At 38.6% G+C, this 20759-nt stretch overlaps 2 protein-coding genes across 3 annotated transcripts in view; both read left to right on the plus strand.

The window, feature by feature from the left end:
- The first annotated feature begins 1829 nt into the window (after nt 1–1829).
- Nucleotides 1830–10716, plus strand: HAUS3 (HAUS augmin like complex subunit 3). Of its 2 annotated transcripts, XM_069014617.1 has the most exons (7): nt 1830–2098; nt 3017–3079; nt 3212–3262; nt 3704–4744; nt 5772–6208; nt 7841–8069; nt 9358–10716. In XM_069014617.1, the coding sequence occupies exons 4-7, from the start codon at nt 3821–3823 to the stop codon at nt 9622–9624; spliced, it is 1857 nt and encodes a 618-aa protein (XP_068870718.1). In that variant the 5' UTR covers nt 1830–2098; nt 3017–3079; nt 3212–3262; nt 3704–3820; the 3' UTR covers nt 9625–10716. The 2 variants fall into 2 exon arrangements, with proteins under 2 accessions (XP_068870718.1, XP_068870716.1); XM_069014615.1 differs by having other exon boundaries at nt 3212–4744.
- Nucleotides 10717–15791: 5075 nt separating this feature from the next.
- POLN (DNA polymerase nu) overlaps nt 15792–20759 on the plus strand; it is an 88136-nt gene continuing 83168 nt past the window's right edge. The window contains exons 1-4 of the mRNA XM_069012249.1: nt 15792–15853; nt 17684–18172; nt 18526–18713; nt 20538–20650. Of these exons, the coding sequence (XP_068868350.1) occupies nt 15794–15853; nt 17684–18172; nt 18526–18713; nt 20538–20650 (850 nt within the window). The 5' untranslated portion in view covers nt 15792–15793. The remainder of the gene's footprint in view (nt 15854–17683; nt 18173–18525; nt 18714–20537; nt 20651–20759) is intronic.

Genomic DNA, 20759 nt, shown 5'->3' on the forward strand with positions numbered 1-20759 from the left:
GGGTTTAGTCTAAAAACGTCTTGCACAGACCACATTATACCAGAAATCAACATTCTGCACTTTGCAAGTGATACAGGTGCTGATTTTGATCAAGAAAACCTAATGTGAGCTTGTCTTAGCTGTGCTGAGCTGCAAGGTTGCTCATTTCCCTGTGTTGATTCCTTTCAACAATTGCATTAAGGGAGTTCAGAGAAGCTGCACATTTAGGACAAGTAGTGGGAGGGCTCAACCACCCACATACGGACTGGGTCAATGCCTCATCAGGGTGAATTGTAGAGATAACATTTCTGGATACAATAAATTATTTCTTTCTAGAAAAGCGGGCCCCTATGAACCACAACAAAAAGAGATGCCATTCTGAATTTAGTCTTCAGCAGTGCAGAGGATCTAATTCAAGACCTATTAGTGGGTGAGCTGCTCAATAGTAGCAACCACAATATAATTAAACTTAACACCAAGATGAATGCAAGACAAATAAAGCAAACAGATAGTCAATTTTAAGAAAATGACCTATACAAAAATGGGGGAAAATGCCAAAAAAAGCCCCTAAATGAGCAGTTTGAAACCAAGAAGCCTGCAAACACCCAGACGGCTTAAAAATACAGTTCTAGAAGCCAAGGTAAAATGTCTGACATAAATAGAAAAACGTGCCACAAACCTTTCCCCCCTTGCATGACTCAATGAGAAACTTAAGGAGGCTATTGCAAGGCACATGGGGAAGCCCAGGAAAAACGTGGCATGTGAAATGTAAACAGGAAGTGAAGATGGCTAAACTCAAGGAGTGGCTGATAAAGGATGCTCAACGTGTTAGTGACAAGTTTACATGATGCCCATCTGAGAACCAGCCTTTGCAATGCAGAGGTCCTGCAATCTGTGTCAAGAGCTTCCTGGTGGCTTCACGGGCAGTGGCAGCCAAAAAGCCAAGAAAACAGGCAGCACTGTAAGGAAAGGCACTGGAAATGAGGATTCCGTAGAAAACCTTGGTACACCCATGCCTTGTCGACTCTGTGCCTTCTCGTCTCTGCACCCTGAGCAAGGCACAGCGATGCTGTAAAAGGTTCAGAGAGACATTGGGAACAATGTGGGGAATGGAGCACTGGCTCTACAGAGGCCAAATTTTGGAACTCTCCAAACTGGAGAGGACAAAGCTGAAGGAAAATGTACTGATGGCTTGTAAATTGCCATACCACGGGTAAGGTACGTGCAGAGGTGGCATTGACCAGATCCTGAAATACTAGTGCCAGGAATCTTTTGATGGGTTTTAGAGAGAGCTATTAATAAAGTGTCTTTTCAAACAGCATGTAGTGATGGTCTGCGATGTTGTCTTGTGAAGTTTTTGGGGGATGTCACCATGTTCAAAAAGGCACCTGGCAAATCCATGGACATAAAAGCCCACGTGGGCTAAGCAGCCCACGAAAGGACTAAGCAGGGGTGAAAACCAGCAACACAGCAGCACTGGGTGCGGATGGCCGAAGTGGCCCCCGTTAGCCATGTCTGGGCTTCAGGGAGGCATAGCAGCCAGAGCTGGGCGAGATCAATTGCACTCAGGCCTGCACCGTCCTCTCTCCCGTGTGCTAGGCAAGGGAAACGGGAAGCAAGGGCCGCGCGGAGCCGCGGGGGCGGGCCTGAGGGGAGCTGAGGGGACGGAACGAAGTTATCAGGCCCCGAGCGACCGCCCTGAGGGGCAGCGCGGCGCGGCGCGGGGAGCCCCGCCCACACCACCTCAGCGGTCAGGGGCCGGGCGCGAGGCGGGACGCGGCGCGCGTGCGCGGGAGCCCTCGTGGGTGGGGCGGGCGCGCGCGCAAGCGCGGCGGGCGGAGCAGGGCGGGGACACCGCGCGCCCGGCGGGCGGTTCGAGCAGTTGCGCTCCCCGAGCCTTCCTTGACCCTCCCCTCAACCTTCCTTCACCCCGCCCTCGACCTCCCTGCCGCTTCCCCTCACCCTCCCTAAGCCTCCCTTCACCCCCCTCCTTTAGCCTCTCCTCCGCCTTCCCGCCGCTTTCCCTCAGCCTTCCCTGAGCCTCCCTTCAGCCTTCCCGCCATTTCCCGCCTCGCTCCCCTCCCCTCGAGCCGCCGCTGCGGCAGAGCAGAGCGCTGAGGTGAGTATGGAGCGGTGCTGCGGGCTCGGGACTCTCTCCCGGCGGGATGGGATCAGCCGCCGCCTCCCCGCTTCCCTCCGACCTCTCGTCCCGGCCGGGATCCCTGTGTGGCTGGAGGCAGCGGCTGCCCCGCGGGCGGGACGTGGCCCTTGAGGGCCCCACTTGTGCGGCCCTGCGTGGGGACGGGCGTCACGGGTGCTCCCTCAGGGCCCCGCAGTTGTTGTTTGTGGTGTTTGATGGCAGTGGTAGTGCCCACGCACAGAGCTGTCTGGGGGCCTGTTATTTCACAGAAGCAGTAGGGTTGGAAGGGACCTTTGGAGAGCATCGGGTCCGCCCCCGCAGGGTCACCTGGAGCAGGTTAGCCAGGAACGTGTCCGTGCTGTTTTGGAATGTTTCCAGAGAGGGAGATTTCACGACCTCCCTGGGCAGCCTGTTGCAGTGCCCTGCAACCCTCAACGTAAAGTTCTTCCTCATACTGAAGTCAAACTTACTGTGTTTTAGTTTATGGCCATTACTCCTTGTCCTGTCACTGGGCACCACTTGAAATGAGCGTGGCATCATCCTCTTGGCACCCATATTTATGTATTTTGAGGATAGCCCTTTTAAACACGGAGGGCAGAGGATGGTTGGAACACTGCCTTGTGACAGGAACCTCGTGTAACATTCTGAGTCATCTGCAGTCTCTAACTGAGCTAAGTCAGACACATAGGGAACTTCAGAGGAATGCGTTTACTTGTTCAGCACTCCAGGCTGGCTAGCAAAGTGGGGTTCTCTGGTGAAATGTATGTTTAGAAACAAAGTATTTAGTAATATCAAACTAAAAAAAATCCCTTAGTATTACCAGTCTTGCAGATAAGGCCTCCTGACTCTGTTGATAACTTATCCTATATCCTTTGCTGTCTGTTACATGCACTTTAGGATCCCAAAGCTGATTATTTGTCTACTAGGAAACTACAGAGAAGCAGCAAACTCCTTTTCCTTGTAAGTTGTGACTGTTTTCACAAGAGTGTTTTTACACTGATTTTAATTTAATTTTTTTTATAACTGATCAAAAACCCTGCAGTTTTATTTTGAGATATTTATATGTTAAAGTATTTCTTGTTCCATTTTCAGAGGAAACTTTAAAACAAAGGTTTAGAAGACAAGATTCTGCTTGCTGTCGAGGTAAAAACAACCCTTATAGCCAAGATCTTGAAGCGCAGTGTAACATCACTGTAGTTTTGTTTTTAGAACAAACTGAAAACCCTGCTCATTTTGGAAGAGTTAAAATAATTGTGGGTGTTTTTCTAAGTGAATGTGAGGAAAACTGTGTAAGTAAAATCACTTCTGCAGGCCAGTGAGTTGCTCAATATTAACACCTGTTGCTTTTAAACTAATGATGCTATTCTATTTTCATAATAAGTTTATGTGAATTAAGGAAAAACATATGTGCTTGCAGTGATCTGGGATATAATTGATACAAAAATATGTCCTGATTTGATTAACAAAAGATATTAAGTGATCTCTGAAATTAAAATTGTTTTGTAGTCTTTGAATAGCCACTTTAATCCAAAACAATTTTCAGGGGATTTTTTTGTGATCTGACACTTCCTTTTTCCTGTACAGACTCTTTTTATTAAAATACTGAATATTCATTTTAAATGGCAAAAAATTAAAACTGGAATAACACCCCAGATTTTTTCATGTATTTGGATATTTTCTGCTTGCAAAAATATTTTCATCATGAGCTGTGGAAAGGATTTTGTGGAAATTCTTAAAAAAATTGGATATCCAAAGGCTGATGAGCTTAATGGAGAAGATTTTGACTGGATGTTTGAGTCTTCAGAAGACAAATCATTTCTGGAGTGGTTTTGTGGAAACATAAATGAGAAACATGTGGTATCTGAAGAAGAACTGCAAGAGTTTGATAATCTTCTCAAGTGTGGTAAGCCTGTGTTGGAAGGAAATGCACTGGATGCAGTCCTTAAGACCTTGGAGCCCACAGGTTCAAAGAACAGTAGCCAAGAGGAGGACATGCAAGAAGAGGAAGAAGTGAAGAAATTAGAGGATGAGCTTCAAACTCTTCAGAAGTTAAAAAACCTTCAAATTCACCGGCATAATAAGCTTCAGCTGCTGGTTACTACAAACAGCCACGTGTTACAAACATTCCAGGACAGAGAGGAAGAAGCACGTAAGGTTTGGAAAGAAGGACTGGAAGCATTTACTGCAGCAAATAATAAGCTTGACAATGAACTGCAGTCTCTTATAGCTGCAGTGAAGAAATTTGCCTCCTTCTTCACTGCTTCAGATTCAGAGCAAGAGTCCGATGTACATCCAGTGTTTTTTTCCCAGCTTTCTTTGGACAAATATTTGTCTCTGGAAGATGAAAGCACTGCCGCACTTATGTCACATGTGAAAAAGCATTTTTATAAAGGTATGCCTGAATGTGCTGAAAATTCACAAGAAGGCAGCTTTCAACTTCAGGATTTAATCAAGGAAGTCGCTTTCAGTGAGACTAATGAAGTTTGTGAAGAGAGGCAAGAGATAGCCAGGCTGCAGGCAGCGTACATTTGTGGTCAGAACCAGCTAATTCAGCGACAAGCTGAAGAGGAGGGCATGAATTCAGCCATCAAGTGTGCAGAGAGCCTGCTGCAGTCCTGGGACAAGGTAAGGCACAAGAGGTGATAGAAGGTACTGGAGTTTCAAACAGGCATGTTCCAGTGGATCTAGTGAAAGGAATTGCTGAGTTATTGTTATTTCAATTATTTTTATGTAGTGAAATTACACTTTTATGAAGTTCTCGCTCACAAAGCTGCTCTTGTGAAATAGCTTCAGTTTCCATAGTTAGAAATTCTTCAGTGTGGCACAGTACCTTTAATTCTACTTCCCAGCTTTATTACCTTTAAAATACTAGAACTTATAATACCTTTCTAGTTTAGTTTAACTTAGAATTTTCAAATTAGAACTGGCTCTTTGTACAATAAACTGAATCTTAGCTTTGGTAGCAATTTTGTGTTATCAAGGAGCCAATATGATAAATGTATTCCTGTTCATATTGCGTAGCATAACCTTAAAAAGTTTTAGTTCACTTACTCTGGAAACTCAAGTATTTGTACAAAATAAATGAATCTGATAGTTGAAGCCCCAGAAGTCTCTCAACAAGTGAGTGACAATGAGATGTGGCTAGTGGGATTTGTGAAGAAATCATAATGAAAGGAAAGGTATCTGCTTATGCCAGTTGTGGAATAACTTGAGGCATCATGTCAGTTTGTATATTTTCATTTATGGATGACTGGTATATAGGACTTGATTGATTAGGGTAATTTGAAAAAGATTGATTCTGCCAGCAGTGTTGATCATCCGACTGAATATAAAAAATTAAGTTTGCATGTGAGATTTCAGTTAGATATGACTGAAATATAGGTGCTGGGTAAAATGCAGCTCTTTTATTTTTAACAAAATAAACTGTTCCCTGACTCTGTGGTAGAATGAAATTACTTTTTTCTGAAATATATTTATTACTTTGTTCATCTGTATTTGCATTATGTTGTAAAATTCTGTGAAGCTACTTGTGGATTTAATTTTGTAGATAAATGTAACATAAATACATGAATTTTATATGAACTGAAGAAATGTTTGGGGAGTGGCTTGGAGGGAACTATGAAGAAATTCACAAGTATTTTGTTTTATGCAGGATATTGGACAACAGGAAAACATTGATGCTAAAATATCTAGTTTAAGTGCTGAAATTTCATCAATTAAACAAGATATAGCTCAGTTAAATAATGAAGAGCTACTTCCCCTTCTTAAGAAGAATGCACAGCTTTTGACTGCACCAGTGGTGAAAGAGTACTTAGATCACCAAATTGCTCGTCAGGACTGTTATGCTGCAATTCAAGATAAAATAGGCAGGCATTTGATAAGACAGAAAACATCATTTGAACTTATTCATCTGGCCTGTGAAATGGAGATGAAGAAACATCAGGAGATCAGCTGTCAGCTTGAGAATTTGGTAGAATCTCTGAAACAGAGCACTGATGAGTTGCAGCAGAGACTACAGGTGATAGCTGAACGAACTCAACAGGCAAAGCCAAGGAGCACTATTAGTTCAGAGGATGGTTTCTCTTGCAGGTAAGCATTAGAGTCATTTTTGAACTTAGACTTACTTTGAAATAATATTGGGGAGATGAAGGCTCAGGCAAGCTAAGCCTTGCCTGCTGCTAAGTTCTTGGTTACTTGTTGTAGCTAATTAGAATTTTGAATTTTCAAGATGTGAAACTTGTTTTGTCCCTGTTCTTTGAAATTCTTTTCAGGTTTGCCTGAGGAAAAACTGTTCAATTATCAGTCTTTTTAATCTTGCTGAAGCATTCCTAATTAATATGCATAACATGAAGAATGTTTAAACCCAAGCGTTTCTTATCTAGCACCTCCTGAAACTTTAGAGGTATAGATGTTAATAGCAGTGATTTCCCAGGTTGTATGCATGGCCTCATCAGCTGAGCCCGCAAAAAACCCCCCGTGTGGTAGGAGAGAGGAACGACTCCTTTGGACTATGAAATGTGTTTAGCTCAGTTTTACTGCTTGATTTGCCAGCTGGTTTGAGTGTCCTGGCGCCCATGTACGAGTCTAGTTTTTCACCATCTAAGTAATTAAGTCTTGCAGTTCAGGTGAGACAGTTAAAGATATGTGCTGTGCTGCTCTTCCATTAAGACTAAAGTTTTTGATGAGGTATGTTGTATAATGACAGGTGTGTTACTGTCAGATTTTCCTCCTTCTTTAGAACAGTGCTTTAAGTGTTTTTGTTTTTTAATAATTGATTAGTGATAGCTGAGTATGGTTTGGCACAGTGAATAACTGGAAGAATTAGGCAGCAGAATTAGGAAGAAACTGAATGTGTTTGTGTCAACTTGTTACATTTTTGTTCAGATTTATTATAAAGTCTTCAAATCACTGAAATGTTTCTGGCTACTTTTTCTTCTTTTTTTTTTCTTTTTGTTAGAAAAAGGGAGGGGAAATTGAAAGAATTAAAAACCTTATCGGGTTTGTAAACAGAAGACACTTGAAAGACATTCAGTTACTTCTGAAATACAGCTCCTGCTCTCAATAAAGCCAGTCTGATTTTATGTTAGGGATCAACTCCTGAAGATTTTGTTACACAGAGGTGGTACTAACATTTGAACAAAGTTGCCTGTAATTGTGTTAGCCTATTCCTGTGCAGTGTAAGGGTACAGTTTGGGTAAGGGTAAGTTTGCTATAGTTTGTAATGCTGTGTTTTGCATGACTTGTAACTAATTGGAGAATTTTTTAGCAGTCTCTTCATAGATGGAAAACAGGAAATACTTCAGTAAGCTTGAAACTGTTACAACGATTGTTCTTATTTCTCATTGGCCACTGAAGTCTGCTTTCTTTCAGCACTTAAAAAAATCTATCTTATTTTGCAGTCCTTGAAGTGTCAGGAAATAGTTGGCAGAAGCACACTGTCAACTTCTATTTGCATTCATGATGTACTTACTAACTGTTACTTTAGTATTTTGTTGCTGCTAATTTGATATTGTAATATTTTGGATTCCTATTGATCACTACTATATATAGATGGAATCCTGAAATCAGTGGGAGATATAGCAGTGTAGTAAAAGTGCCCTCAGCTGTACTTACCTTACTTGTCCTCTGACTTCTCAACACAGACATCTATCTCTTAACTAATGATGATAGAGTGCATAGGAAACTTAAAAGTGCTTGTGTGTCTAACTTCACTTGTTACAGGCTGTATCAGCTTCTGGAAGGAGGAAATAAAAAACAACAATTGTTTAAAACCTACAAAAGCCTGGAGCAGATGGCTCAGAAGTTAAAGCAGGACTGTGCTACAGTACAAGATCAGCTGGCAGCATCTGCTCAAGAGCAGTCTCTCCTTTTGTCCAGCCTAGAAAGGGAGGTGGATGCCCTTCATGGTGCTCTCTATTGTGGAACAAATCAGATACAACTCCGGAGTCCGGTAAGCCCTTATTGATTTTTTAAAAATTACTACATTGTGTCATGTTCTTTTACTGATAGAAGTATAGTGTGAAGGCTCTAGACACACAAACTGTCCCCACTTATCAGCAACAAATGTATTAACATAATGATGATGGATGCTGTATTTACATTGTTCTTGGCAAATGTTGGATTTTTGTAACTGCTGGCAGGTAATAATTTTTTTGTTTCTGAGCAAACCATTGCATCTAACTGAATTTCTTTCAAAGGCATGTGCAGTCCTCTATTCCCATAAACTTATGGTGTGGGAAATGTGTTGTCTGGATCGGGTGTCACTGGAAAACTCATTTATGTTGTTCTTCATTTCATATGGGTTTTCTCCCATTACCTCTAAAACCTCAACAGTACTGGCTACAGGTGGATCATTTGGATAAAATAAAAATACCAGAATTTTGAAGGACTGTTGTGGTAGGACAGTCCTGCTACACAGCTCTCAGGTGTTGCGTTTAGAACATCTTTTAAATGGGAACAGGGTTTGTTAAATGCACCTTGTTACGGGTTTTAAAAGATTGTAGATACCTCAAAAATGCATCAGGGGAAATCTTCTGTTACATAATACTTCCTTGGTTAATTACATAAAAATGTATTTAACATTCCTCTGTCAAGTGAATTTGCAACATATAGAAGAGTTTTTATTAAAAAATGAGACTCTGTAATTGGAACAGTATGTATTTAGGGATTGCACACTGATAAATCAAATACCTTCCTATTGATATAGGTTGCTTCTTAAAATATGACATCTTGTTCTACTGCTACTGTTTCTCAAGAAAAGTATAAGGGAATAATGTGCAAGTAGATGATTAGTCTGCTTATACTGAACTATCATAAGAATGACAGTTGGGAAACTTGTAGCTGGTAATTAATGATTTAATTTTAAAAGTGATTTGGCTTTTTTGTTATGACCTTTTTTTGTTCCCTTTTAAGATTTGACTAGCAATGAAGACTTGTAATTGATAAAATATGTCACTCATCTCTCTAGGTCAGGGTCAGGTTCTTGTGGTCTTAACTCATCCGGTCAACAAGTAAATGAAATTACATTTGCATAACTTGATGTGAGTTCTGTTACATGGAGCTCAAAAATGACGTAAATTGAATGGAATTCCTTATTATCTTTGTTTCTGGTTTTTTTGTGATTACTTTTCGATTACAAACAAGTGCCTTCTTAAGCAAAAAACCTTTTATTTTTCTAGACCAGCTAGTGTATTAGCAATAGAAAAGTAGTAATTTTTTTGTCTTTTATTTTTTGTTAGGAACTTACTGAGCAGTTTCACCAACTAGAAGTGGATTTAGAGAAACTAAATCATCTCCTTATGGATCTGGTTGCTGATCTGAAGTCGAAGAGAAGCTTTTTAGAGTCCAATAGGCTGCATCAGATGGAAAGAGACTTGTATGTGTATTTTTTCCAAGATGAAGATCACTTGAAAGAGATGGTGGAGAAGCTTGAGCAACAGTCTCAGGCTAAAGCCAGTGGTCTGGAAGATGAGAATTTCGCAACCAGTGGAGTTCTTAATGTCTAAACAGCAATGTACTCTTAAGAAAGGAAAATGTTAATGTAAACTGTTTAGGAGTATATGGAATAATAAGCATTAGCTTGTCAATGCTTACACTTACCTGTCACTGCAGTGAGTCTTAACTGCCACTGTTACCAGTTGGGAATGTGTGCTGCTTTATGGCTTCTGCCCGCCGAGTTCAATCTCAGTTTTGTCAGAACTCTTGGATATGAAGTAACTGTTGGTTATTTGAAAGAAGTATGTTCAGGCTGCTCTTCTGCTGGTCTGTGTGTTCATTTCTGCTGCACACAGCATAGCACCAAAAGGAATGTGTCATACCCTTAAGATTTTTCTTGCATGCTAAGAACTTATGATTGAACTGCAAAATAAATGTGGAGGAGGCATTCCAGATTTTGGAACATGAATGTAATGTCCTCATAGTGAAGAGGAGAGTTCTCCAAGGCAGATACTCCATGATTGTTTCCCTTACAGTTCTTCTAAGGAGACTTGGTTTTGTTAAAAATGTGTTGGAATATGTACCAGAATCTGTTTTAACTACCAAGACCATCTGCTTTAAGACCATTCCAACATCTCTTAATTTAACTTATGGCCTATCTTCTCCATTGAAACCAGTCCATACTTATACTGGGCTTGTCAATGAAAAAGAATTTTAAATTTATCTTTTGTACTTCTGAGTCTGCCTTATAATTTATAATGATAGGCATTTCAATTCAGAGTGCTGATGCTTTCATACTTCTGCTTTCATGTGCATTGTTAGCCTGTTTATCAAATTTTTATATAGCTTCCTAATATACCAATGGAACTAAATAGGCTTTTATAGTATGATAACTTCCAGTCTTTTATCTTTTGATGGGATCAGCTGTGCTTGCTTTCAAGCGTTTTACATATTGATGAAGGTTAGTATATTAGCTTAAATTCAGTAACAGTAGTCTTAAAACTATTTTGATGGCAGACTTTTAACTTTTATGTGATTATAACTTATTTTGAAATGTGTAATTTTTTTTTTAGCTTACTGGTTGGGTGTCTTTATGTCTGGATTTTATGCTGCTTAACTCTATACTTTGTGTTTATTATTAAATGCCAAACTCTATAAATTCAGTTCAGTGTGGTTAATATTTATGGTGAATCTGTGTGGATTTTTCTAGGCCTGTTCTCAGGCATGGTGTCTTGTTTATATTTAGTCTGATGGGTTCTCATTTTAATCTGCCCCTGAGGCTGTGACTGCTGCCTCCCAGCCTGAGAAGTCAGAGAGCACTTTAACCCTGTGTAGGAAAGAAGTGTTGCTCTTAATCATAGAAGTTAGGAGGAGTTGTGTGCAGGGAAGGATTATACTTCTGATTCCTGGAATGTAAGGGAAAAGAAAGCCATTCCACCTCTCACCCTTTCCTTCACATGCTTACTGATTAGAGCTAGATAGATACAGCCAGTACTAATGCAGTATGATGGATGTTCCTCTTTGAATTGGATGCAAATGCTTGCACTTGTAAGTATTGAAAGTTGCAATGTAGCTGTGATCTTGAGCCAAGAAAAAGATTTCCATGTAGGCAGAGGAACTGTTGTTTGCTGATGGTTAAGTTTGACAGTCTGCTCATGCACTGGATGTAGTGGGAGAAGACCAGAGTAACAGGAGTCCAGTTACCCACTTGTATAGGAAGAATTGAGTAAACAGCAGGTTTTGGTAGAGTGATTGATTTGTACAGCTTGGATACTTTTAAGTATTTTTTTAAATATTGGATATTTGTTTTGTGTTTGTGTCAAGTTTTACACATTCTTCTGGTCTAACTAAAACAAGTCATCTGTGGACACTGTTACTTATGATTCTCCAACGTGTGTTGTACCTAGGGATTCTCCAAGTATTTTGTAGGTGTTACAGAATATGGACAGGTCAGCTGTAAAACCAGCTCCTTTTCAGAAAAGGATAAAATTTAGAACAACAGTAGCTGGAGTCAAAGCTTGTAGAGACTATAGATGCTGCTGACCCATTTCTTAAATTGACAAGCTATAGTAGCTATTTTAAAGTTACCAATACATAACAGTATTTGTGTGCATCAATTATACAAAATTTAAGAAAGTAGAGGTCTTTTATGGTAAGTATTTCCTGAAACAGCACAAAACTAATGACTGTATATTGTGATAGTAATGCTTGTTTCTTTAATCTTATGTTGGCTTAATTTTGACAATTACTTGAAAGTTCATTGTGTTTTTCCTGATAAAATCCAAGCACTAGTAACAGTAAATGTAAGCAAGTGCTAGATACAGACTAGTTTAAAGATGCTGGGAGGGGGAAAGTATCTCAGACATACATACTTTTTGTTTTATTTGTCAGATTTTTTTTAGTACAAGGTAGCTGTACTTAGGACTGTGATTTTTTAATCAGTGTATTGAAACACTATTTCAAATAAGTTAGTTTTTATAAATTATTACATTTTTATTTCCAGTACAGTACTGATAGGCATGTTTGGGAGCAAATGTAATTTTCTATTGAGAATGAATGGCTGAACACGTTCACTATATTTTGTCTTTAATTTCAACAGAATATAAGTGAGGATTACTCATGACCCTGATTAATTCATAATTTGTGTGTTCTGTGTTTAGGTTTAATCTTAAAAATGGAGCAGTATATAGGATGTGAGATTTCTAAAGTGCCTTTATCTGATACTGCTCAGAGGATTCTGACAGCTTTGCAGTCTATTCCTGTAGAAGTTCATACTAACACAGGTAATAACCAGAGTGAGTAAATCTCAGCCTATATGTGTTTTTCAGTTGAAAAATTGAAATATCAAACCTCTAGTCCCTGTTTTTATATAGATGAAAGGAAAAGGTGAGAGTTTAGGTTTATAGGTTTAGAAAAGGAATTAAGCTGTAACTGTGACATTTGCTGGGACTTCTCTGATTAAGTAATGTTACCTGAGTACAAGGAACTGTACCACCAATTTAATTTTTTTCTTTTCTGTTTTGCTATGTGGTACAGAAGTATATGGGAATTTCAAGGTGTTACTTAAGTAATTCTATTCAATGTAGTAAATTAGATGCATACATTAGCTTGACTCTGGACTAGATGTTTAAAGATCACTGGAGGTACTTGGAACTTACCAAGTGACCTGTGAACTCTCCAGACTCATGTCTGATCTTAAAACATGTGTTCATTAGCAGTGTGCTCATTGTGAAATTCTAGAGGGAAGAGTGAACAAAAGTCCCAGTGAAAGAGCAAATTAGGTAATGTTAAAAGTGCCTCAGCAGATCTGGAACACTGTGGATACTGAGGAGGTTTTGCAAGGTGCAGTTTTTCTCAGTTCTGTGCAAGTCACAGTCTATCGTCTTGTGGCTCTAGAAAGAACCAGATAGAAAGTTGAGTTTTGCTTGATTTCAGTTTTCTGTTTTCTCCTGAGAACTAGATCCTGGAATATTATCTGATCAATGGGCTTTAAATCTAATGTTTATTCTTGTGTACATCATGTTTTTTGCAGCCTCCATTTTATATAAATTATGGTTCAGGCTCCTCTTTCAGTAAAGCTTTGGATCAGTGGAGCCTGGTGGTGTACCAGTGACAAAGGTAGTAGTTCCTCACTGTGTTAATCAGTGATATATGTTTAAAGAAATATGGGATGAGTTAATTTTAAAATGTTACATTGTATGTGTTAATCTGGGACTAAAACCCAGATGATTTTACAGAAAATTTGATCTCTTTTTAACCTCAGTTTGATATTTTACTTCTCTTGCTGCCTTGTCATTGCCTGTGTGTGTGTATATATATATACACAGATAGCTTTAGTATGGGTCTGTAAAAAAGAAGTTTGCCTCCTTTAAAAAAACAGAAACAACTGCAAACCTCTGATGTTGGTCTGTTTCAGACTGTATGAACTGTATTCTATAGATGGATTTTTAAATTTTAAATTCTACTTAATGTAAAAGCTGTTTGTCTATAGAAGGTAAATATTGGGCTCAAATAGAACAAATATCTGCAATGTTGACCTATTTGGTGAAATTCTGTGGTTATCCTGGCAGTGGAGCTCTAATGTTTCCATCCAGCCTTGAGGAGCTGGAAGGCAAGAACGGGTTTCTGCTGCCATCTGGTGATACTTTGTCATAATTCAGAAACTGGAAGTTGGCAGATCTCTTCAATACCTGTCATACTGATTATTGTGTGCTGGAGGAGAGAAATGTAATCCTTGTCTGCTCTGGGGGGTGGATTTGTCAAGGAAAAGTGTCTAGCTGTGAAACAATTAAAAGCACTGAATATAAACTCAGATACTACCATTCTTAACTTATTATCTTACTGTTGTAGAAAGTGCTGAGAAAACCAAAGGTAAAATGTTTGAAGCTCCAAATACAGCTGTGCCATATTGGCTGTTCTAAGAGATTGGGTTAGAAGTCTGAGCTGGAGCTAAATGTCAGATTACACACTTAGATCAACATGTAGAAATAGGCTTAGTTTCTTCTGTAGACAAAGGTCTTGGTTTGCTCAGACAAGTTTTTTTAAAACAGTTCTAGTAAATAGAAATAGATCACCTTATGCTTTGTTTGGCATTGGTCAAAACCATTGTTGTTTCCGAAGTACTGGTAATGCAAATTCATAGCCCACAGCAGCAGTTTAGTGTTGTACTCAGTATGGGGGGACAAAATACGTACTTTGCCCGTGATGTGTCTTTTGGCTGGGCAGTAAGATAATCTAGAGATAAAGGCATCCAAACTCATTGCAAACTCTGGAGAGCCCTGCACTTCAGGGGAGTTCTCTTTCCATGTTCCTCCTTCTGTACCCACAGATTGTAAGTGCCACTAACCTGTTACCCCTGGCTCCTTCATTCCAGTCTTCTCTTGCTTCTCCTCTTCTTGGGACTTCTGGACAGCGCTAAGGCAGAAAAGAAACGCGTGTCCTAATGGTTTCACTTGCCATGGTGTGAGTCTGAGGTGCATTTCGAAAGCCTTCTTGGAACTGAAGCATCTGTGCTTTCAGAGCCGTGGGCTAAAGGTCTCTGGCAGTTCAGTGGGGGCCCAGACTCACAGCTGTGCTGTGCTCTGTGTCAGACCCAGCACCGGTGGCTGTCCTGCTTCTTGTGGGACTGGTGTCACCTTATCTTCCTGTCAGTTTGTCAGGTCTGAGTGCTCCTCGCTCTCTCTTACCTGGTCTTAAAATGCATGTTCTATTGCAAGATGAACAATGTGAAAAAATTCTCTGCAGGTGAAACATGGTCAGTTGTTTGTAGGACATGAAATGCTAAACTCAAATACAAATTATGCTTTATAGAACAAAGATTTTGTGGAATACTTGCTGTTGAATTCCAAGAAAACAGTTAAGCTGTGTAAAGTTTCTAGAGTTTTGATTTTTCTTTTTTTTTTTTTTCCTTCATGCTCATACCCCCAGCTTTACTATGACCAAAATGAGTTGTGTTTTCTTGAAAGAGGGAAATTCACATAATTATGGAATTATAGTAATGCTTTCTCTGAATACCATGGAAAATGTTTTTCAGCTTTGTAGTGAATTTTAAGTAATTTTTTTTATTAATGGTGACAGAGCAGGCTTTTGCATTGATGCCTTAGGTTTTAACTTTTACATTTTTCAAATCTGTACTGCCTAGTGTGTAACTCTGAAGTTTCTTGTAGCCTGTTAACTTCTGCTCTCTCATGCCAGGTACACATAACAAAGCCTCTCCAGGCCTGCTCTCCAAGGACACTCAGACCGTCCTAGGCCCGAAAAGTGAAAACCAAAAGCCTCTAAAGGGAGGGGCAAGCTTGGGGAAACTACATTGTTAACTGAAGCTTTAATTAGAGAATTAACCCTGATATGCAAAGGAACCAAACCTATAAAAGTGCAAAGAACTCGTGACCTGTGGTCCATCTTGGGGTCCATCTTGGCAATAGCCTCTGGCTCCCTGGGGAGTACCTTTGAAGGCCTTTCAAATAAATACCTACCTTTATTCCCTTACTCTTTTCTAGTCTCTGTTTCTAGGAGGCCTCTTAAGGCATCAGCATATGCATATTTTGGAACCTGAAGGGCCCTTTTGAGCATGAATACTAACTTGATACTAACTTGACAAGTGGTTGTCAAGGGAAATTTTTTGACAATTCTTTTAGGTTTGATAAAAGTGTCAGTAACATAACCTTGTATGTAACCTAAGTTATATGGGCTGCTTGCAGATTTATTTGTGTTGTAAATTGTTTCTTCTTTTTTAAAGGTATGGAGAAGACAAAGGAAAATAAACTAGGTGATAAGGATGCACATCTGAGAAATGAAAAGGCAAGCATTTTGTAAGATTGAAAACCACTAAAAGCACACTTTCTGTAGCAGGTTTGAAGTTACAGACTGGTTCTTTCATAACAAGCTTTATCATGATATAATTTACACAGTCATAGTTCAGATAACTTCCTCTGTCTTATTTTACACTTGGCCTATATTTACCTATGAGATTCTTGGCCCCACTTTGGTTCCCTTTTCACAGGAAGCTGGTCTTCTATGACAGATTGATCAGAAATGTGATTGCCACATTCAGACAGTCACCAGGGTTTAGAAATGTTCTCAGACTTCTGTCACTGAACAATCATAAAATGAGCTGATTCATGTGAAAAATTATTTTATATTAGGAAGCTTAATTTTGAGTTTAATCATCTCTCTGAATTTGGTTTGGTGTGCATGTGAGTGAGTGCCAGTGCAAGAGTGGGAACAGGTAACTGTGGCAGCTCAGGCCGTGATTGTAAAATCCATTGAATTGATTGATGAGTTGCAGATGCTGCAACTGATCCAGCTGCAGATTTCACAGCCTTCCTTACTCTGACTCTGGTGCATGTTGCACACTTCAATTCCATTCAGGTTGCTCAAGATGCAGAAGAATGATGCCTGTGTGGAGTGGGATAGTTTCCTACAAATTACATTGGCTTCCAGGTGCTCATGCAGCTGTGGGTGCACATGGATAGTAGTGGAGCCCCTTTATGTGATGATGAGACTCTAATACTGACTCACTACATCTAATGAGATCTTCCTACATTGACATAAATTATGAAACTACATCCTGGGAGTCATTTTTTCTACTTCCAGCCATGTCATTATTTCTAACAGATCAGTTTGTCACAGAAGCTGCTGTTTCTCTCTGTGGTTAATTGTAGTTCCAGCTGTATTATTCTGACTTGATAATTAAATTGCTTTGTTCTTATTTTTTTGAGCCTTTAAAAGAGAATTGCTTATTCCTGATTCTGTAATTACTAGAGTGTCGTAATTCAAATTCTGCTGTGTTAAATGATAAAACTATTTGCAGTTTGACTGGAGAATACACTTGAGTGAATTAGTTGCCTTTCTATGGCTCTTAAGCATTTGGCCCTTCTGTGGTGTACTAGGGCCAGTAACATACTGAGGAAATTTCTGAAGGAAATAAGGATGAAGGAGTAGAATTCAAACATTACCATGCAGCATCTTGCTTAATGCTGTTTAGTAGCATGCTGCTGTAAAGGGATCTAGGGACTATCTGGAGTAGGAAAACCCTTCTGGATGTAGTGGATTAAACTGAATGGAATATAATACTCATACAGCTGATAATAATTCTTCAATGCAACTTTCTTATGTATTTTTGTTGTCTTACAATCCTGTAAATTGCTTGAAGGGATCCAGTTGACTTATGTACTTGAACTTCCAAAGCAATCATTAAAGTCCCTTGCCAGAAGTTCTGTAACAAATGAAGCTGTCATGAAAACAACTCTGAATGTTGAAGCTAAAGATGAATAGTCTCTTCTTTCTTCAGACAATAATAACCTTGTCACTGTGGAAGACAGGCTATTGGACTAGATGCATATTACAGTTGTTAATTTGCCATTTTTAGTGTTGGACTACCATTAGATTAAAAAAAAACAGTGGTTGTGAATGTAAACAGTATGTCATCAAAAGAATCTCTACTGATAAACAGTCAAATTTTGGTTTATGTAGTGTGGTTCCCTTAAACTGGCTCTGTTTTGTTAGTATTAACATTTTTTCATAGAATTTTGCTTTCTTGGAAGTTTATCTAAATAAATTTCGTGCAAATTTTAATTCCTCCTAATAAGTCAAATAATTGGTATGCTAAAAAATTTCTGATTTTCCCAGGAGGTTTGTGATTCCAGAATCGCCATATTAAAAGCAACTACCAGCCCTGAAAAAAAACCTTCTGGTCAGATAGTCAGGACAGTGCATACAGATGAAATGCTTGGCTGTCAAGATATAAAAATAGTGAGCTGTTACCAGGATTCAGGCTTCCCAAAATGGGGATATCGAGAAAGGAGTCTTTCAGTAGAAGCAAAAAACCTGAAGAATGGGGAAAAGAAAATAGTTATTCCTCTTAAAAGAAAACAAAATGTGTCTACATCTTGTTCAGAGAAAACAAGAAGATTGCATGTAAATACCTACGTGTCCTCACATGAAAGAAGATACAGCTGTACTCCTGGACAAGTAAAGTCTTCTGGAAGGTACCCTTGTGATATCATCAGTTTAGGATGTGAAGAAAGAAATGAACTGCTTGTAACTATAGAACAGGCCGTGGCTTTTGTAACTACTATGGTATTTCAAGATGGTTCTTCACAGCTCAACTCAGAGCAGGTTAGTGAAAGATGGGTTTTGTTTAGAGTCAGTTCTATAGAACCCTTTCAGTGTGCATTTGACTGATAAACACAAACCCATGTCCACTGGGCACACTGGTGTATGACATACCAACATGTACATTTAGATTACATTTTATTTTAAGCTACCAAGTAAAACTTGAAGAAAATGAAACTGCTAGGATTTTTCTTTCAAGGCTGAAACCACTTGCATGCTCTTCTACTGTGTCAGCGGTGTATGCAGTAACTGTAGCATACATAATAGGTTTCATATTGTAAAATATTTGAGAATTTTTCTTTATAGGATTGCACAAAATCTGTCAGAGGAAACACTATTGTAATTGTACTTAACAGGCCTCTACCTCATCAGTAAAAGGAGTTGTTGTGCTGGTGAAGAATCAGACTGATCACCCTTGTCCTCCCAGTCACACTTCAACTGGCTATACTTGGAATGTTGCTAATGAAAACGATAAATTATTTTATTTCAAAACTGAACAATCATCTCTGTGGGAACAAGAACAAGCTCACAAGAAAATTTCTTGGTGAGAGTATGCAAGAAAAAATACTGTTTTGTTTTACATATGCTTTCTGCAGTAATGATGTTGGTTTCTTAGTGCAAGCCGTATCTCCTTACATGTCAGACTCATTGAGTTTCATATTGGCTGTATTAGTTCTGTATCAAGTCTGGACTAACACAAACCAAATAAGAATAGACTATTCCTTTGGGCTCAGCATATCACTGCCTGCAGGCCTTGCACAATTAGGTTGGGATTCTGGCAGGAGCTGTTTACATTCACCTGCAAATCCTTTATGAGCAGTTAAAGCTGGATGGCACCAAAGAATAAGTTTTGTCCGGGCTTATCTTTCTTGTATTTTATCTTCCATTTCCTGAACTGCATTTCTTATCTAGTACATTTATGATGGACATCATTGTGATAAGCACCCTTTCTGAGCTTTGTTAATACTTTAAATCTTTTTAGCACAGGGTTTTTTAATGACTTTTGACATTCCAAATAAAGTTTTACTAATATTCAATAGTAACACGATATAATTTTGAAGTGAAGGCTCTAGGTATCTGTTTAATGCTTGGATTAAATTTTAACAAAAAGTTGGACTATGTTTTAAACTTCCAGTTACTGTAACCGAAGTCCATTTTTATTCCTGTTAACTTAGAAATCATATCCCATAAAGGGAGAAATGAGAATTGAATCGGATTCTTAGATATAATGGTCTAGCATGTTAGAACTTCATCAGAATATTTTATGACTTTCAGTAATAGTTGTCTTATTGTAAACAGCTGAGTTTGGATTATTAAATTACAAAACATTAATTTTCAAGATGTGGGACTTGGTTGTTAGTTGCATCTCTTCCACTGCTTGAATTCATGGCTTGAAACAAGTCATAACTTTGCTGACCTGTACTTCTCCAGCTGTAATATTGGGGTTACATGACAAGTAGTTTAATAGCATGTTGTCAGATTGAATATAGGTTGTTGTGAATTGAGAATAACATATCAGTAAAGCATGTACATATGAACAGTAAAATTTCAATAATAAGTTGAATAAGGATATTCGCATTTAGATTTAACCTATGGGTAATTATTTATTGTAAGAATAGTGCAGTTGTTTAAGAATGGATCTATAATGCATACAGCAATACCTTGTGATCCATATGATTTCTAATATGTCCAAACCCTTGGGATTGTGGTCTCTTACCATCAAAAATGCTTTATAAAATGATTATTTTTCTGTATTGCCCAAAATAGAACTTAGTAAAAAAAAAGACACACATAATTGGTAAATCTGTATACTGATATATATATATATATATCAGTAACCAACTATATATATATATAGTTGGTTACATCTATTTAAAATAGCATGAATAAGGGAATTACAGACATTTGCAAGAGGTATGGAAATGCACGACAAAGAGAAGCCTTTTGGATTTAAACAGCATATTAACACAGGGCAGTTAGGGCAATTTAGATTGTGTAGTAACTTTTAAATCAGTGTTTTATAATGCTACATCAGTTTAGCCTCTGTGATCTTATTTGGGTACATTGAAGTATTACAGGGATGCCAGTTGGTGTTTTGGATTAAGGTTGCACTTTAAGAGTTAAACAAGGATTTGTTTTCTTTATGTGATAAAGCATATCTGCTAGGATGTTTTATTTTCTTAGAGAACATAGCTTTGATTATTACTGAATTGAGAATTTAATATTCAAATGCAGTATTCTGTTCTTATAGGAATAAGGAAATGTCTTGAGTTAACTGTTTAGTATTAGGTGCTAATTAAACAAACAGTAAATAGATTGACTAAATCTGGTAGCATATAGTGTGTGTTAATGAACTGCTTCTGTGCAGGCAAGTGTTGTTTCAAATGCTACAGTGTAAAGTTCCAATAATTTGCTTCAATGCAAAAGATTTCCTGAGGACTCTACTTCAAGTTTATGGTGATGAAATCAGCTGGAAACAAGGCAAGTGTTGGATCTATGATCTCATCCTGTAATCTCTGTGCTATTGGTGTTTCTGTTAAGATCACTAAGTGTAGAAATAACTAAATTGGTGGTTAAGTAATATATTGAA

Source organism: Aphelocoma coerulescens, chromosome 4, assembly GCF_041296385.1.
Source record: "Aphelocoma coerulescens isolate FSJ_1873_10779 chromosome 4, UR_Acoe_1.0, whole genome shotgun sequence".
Classification (NCBI taxonomy): domain Eukaryota; kingdom Metazoa; phylum Chordata; class Aves; order Passeriformes; family Corvidae; genus Aphelocoma; species Aphelocoma coerulescens.

Excerpts from the sequence above, each read along its gene's own strand:
- HAUS3 (XM_069014615.1), top strand. The coding sequence starts at position 3,821 with ATGAGCTGTGGAAAGGATTTTGTGGAAATTCTTAAAAAAATTGGATAT. Across the intron at positions 4,745-5,771 it reads TGCTGCAGTCCTGGGACAAG|GATATTGGACAACAGGAAAA; the intron begins GTAAGGCACAAG and ends TGTTTTATGCAG. Across the intron at positions 6,209-7,840 it reads GAGGATGGTTTCTCTTGCAG|GCTGTATCAGCTTCTGGAAG; the intron begins GTAAGCATTAGA and ends CACTTGTTACAG.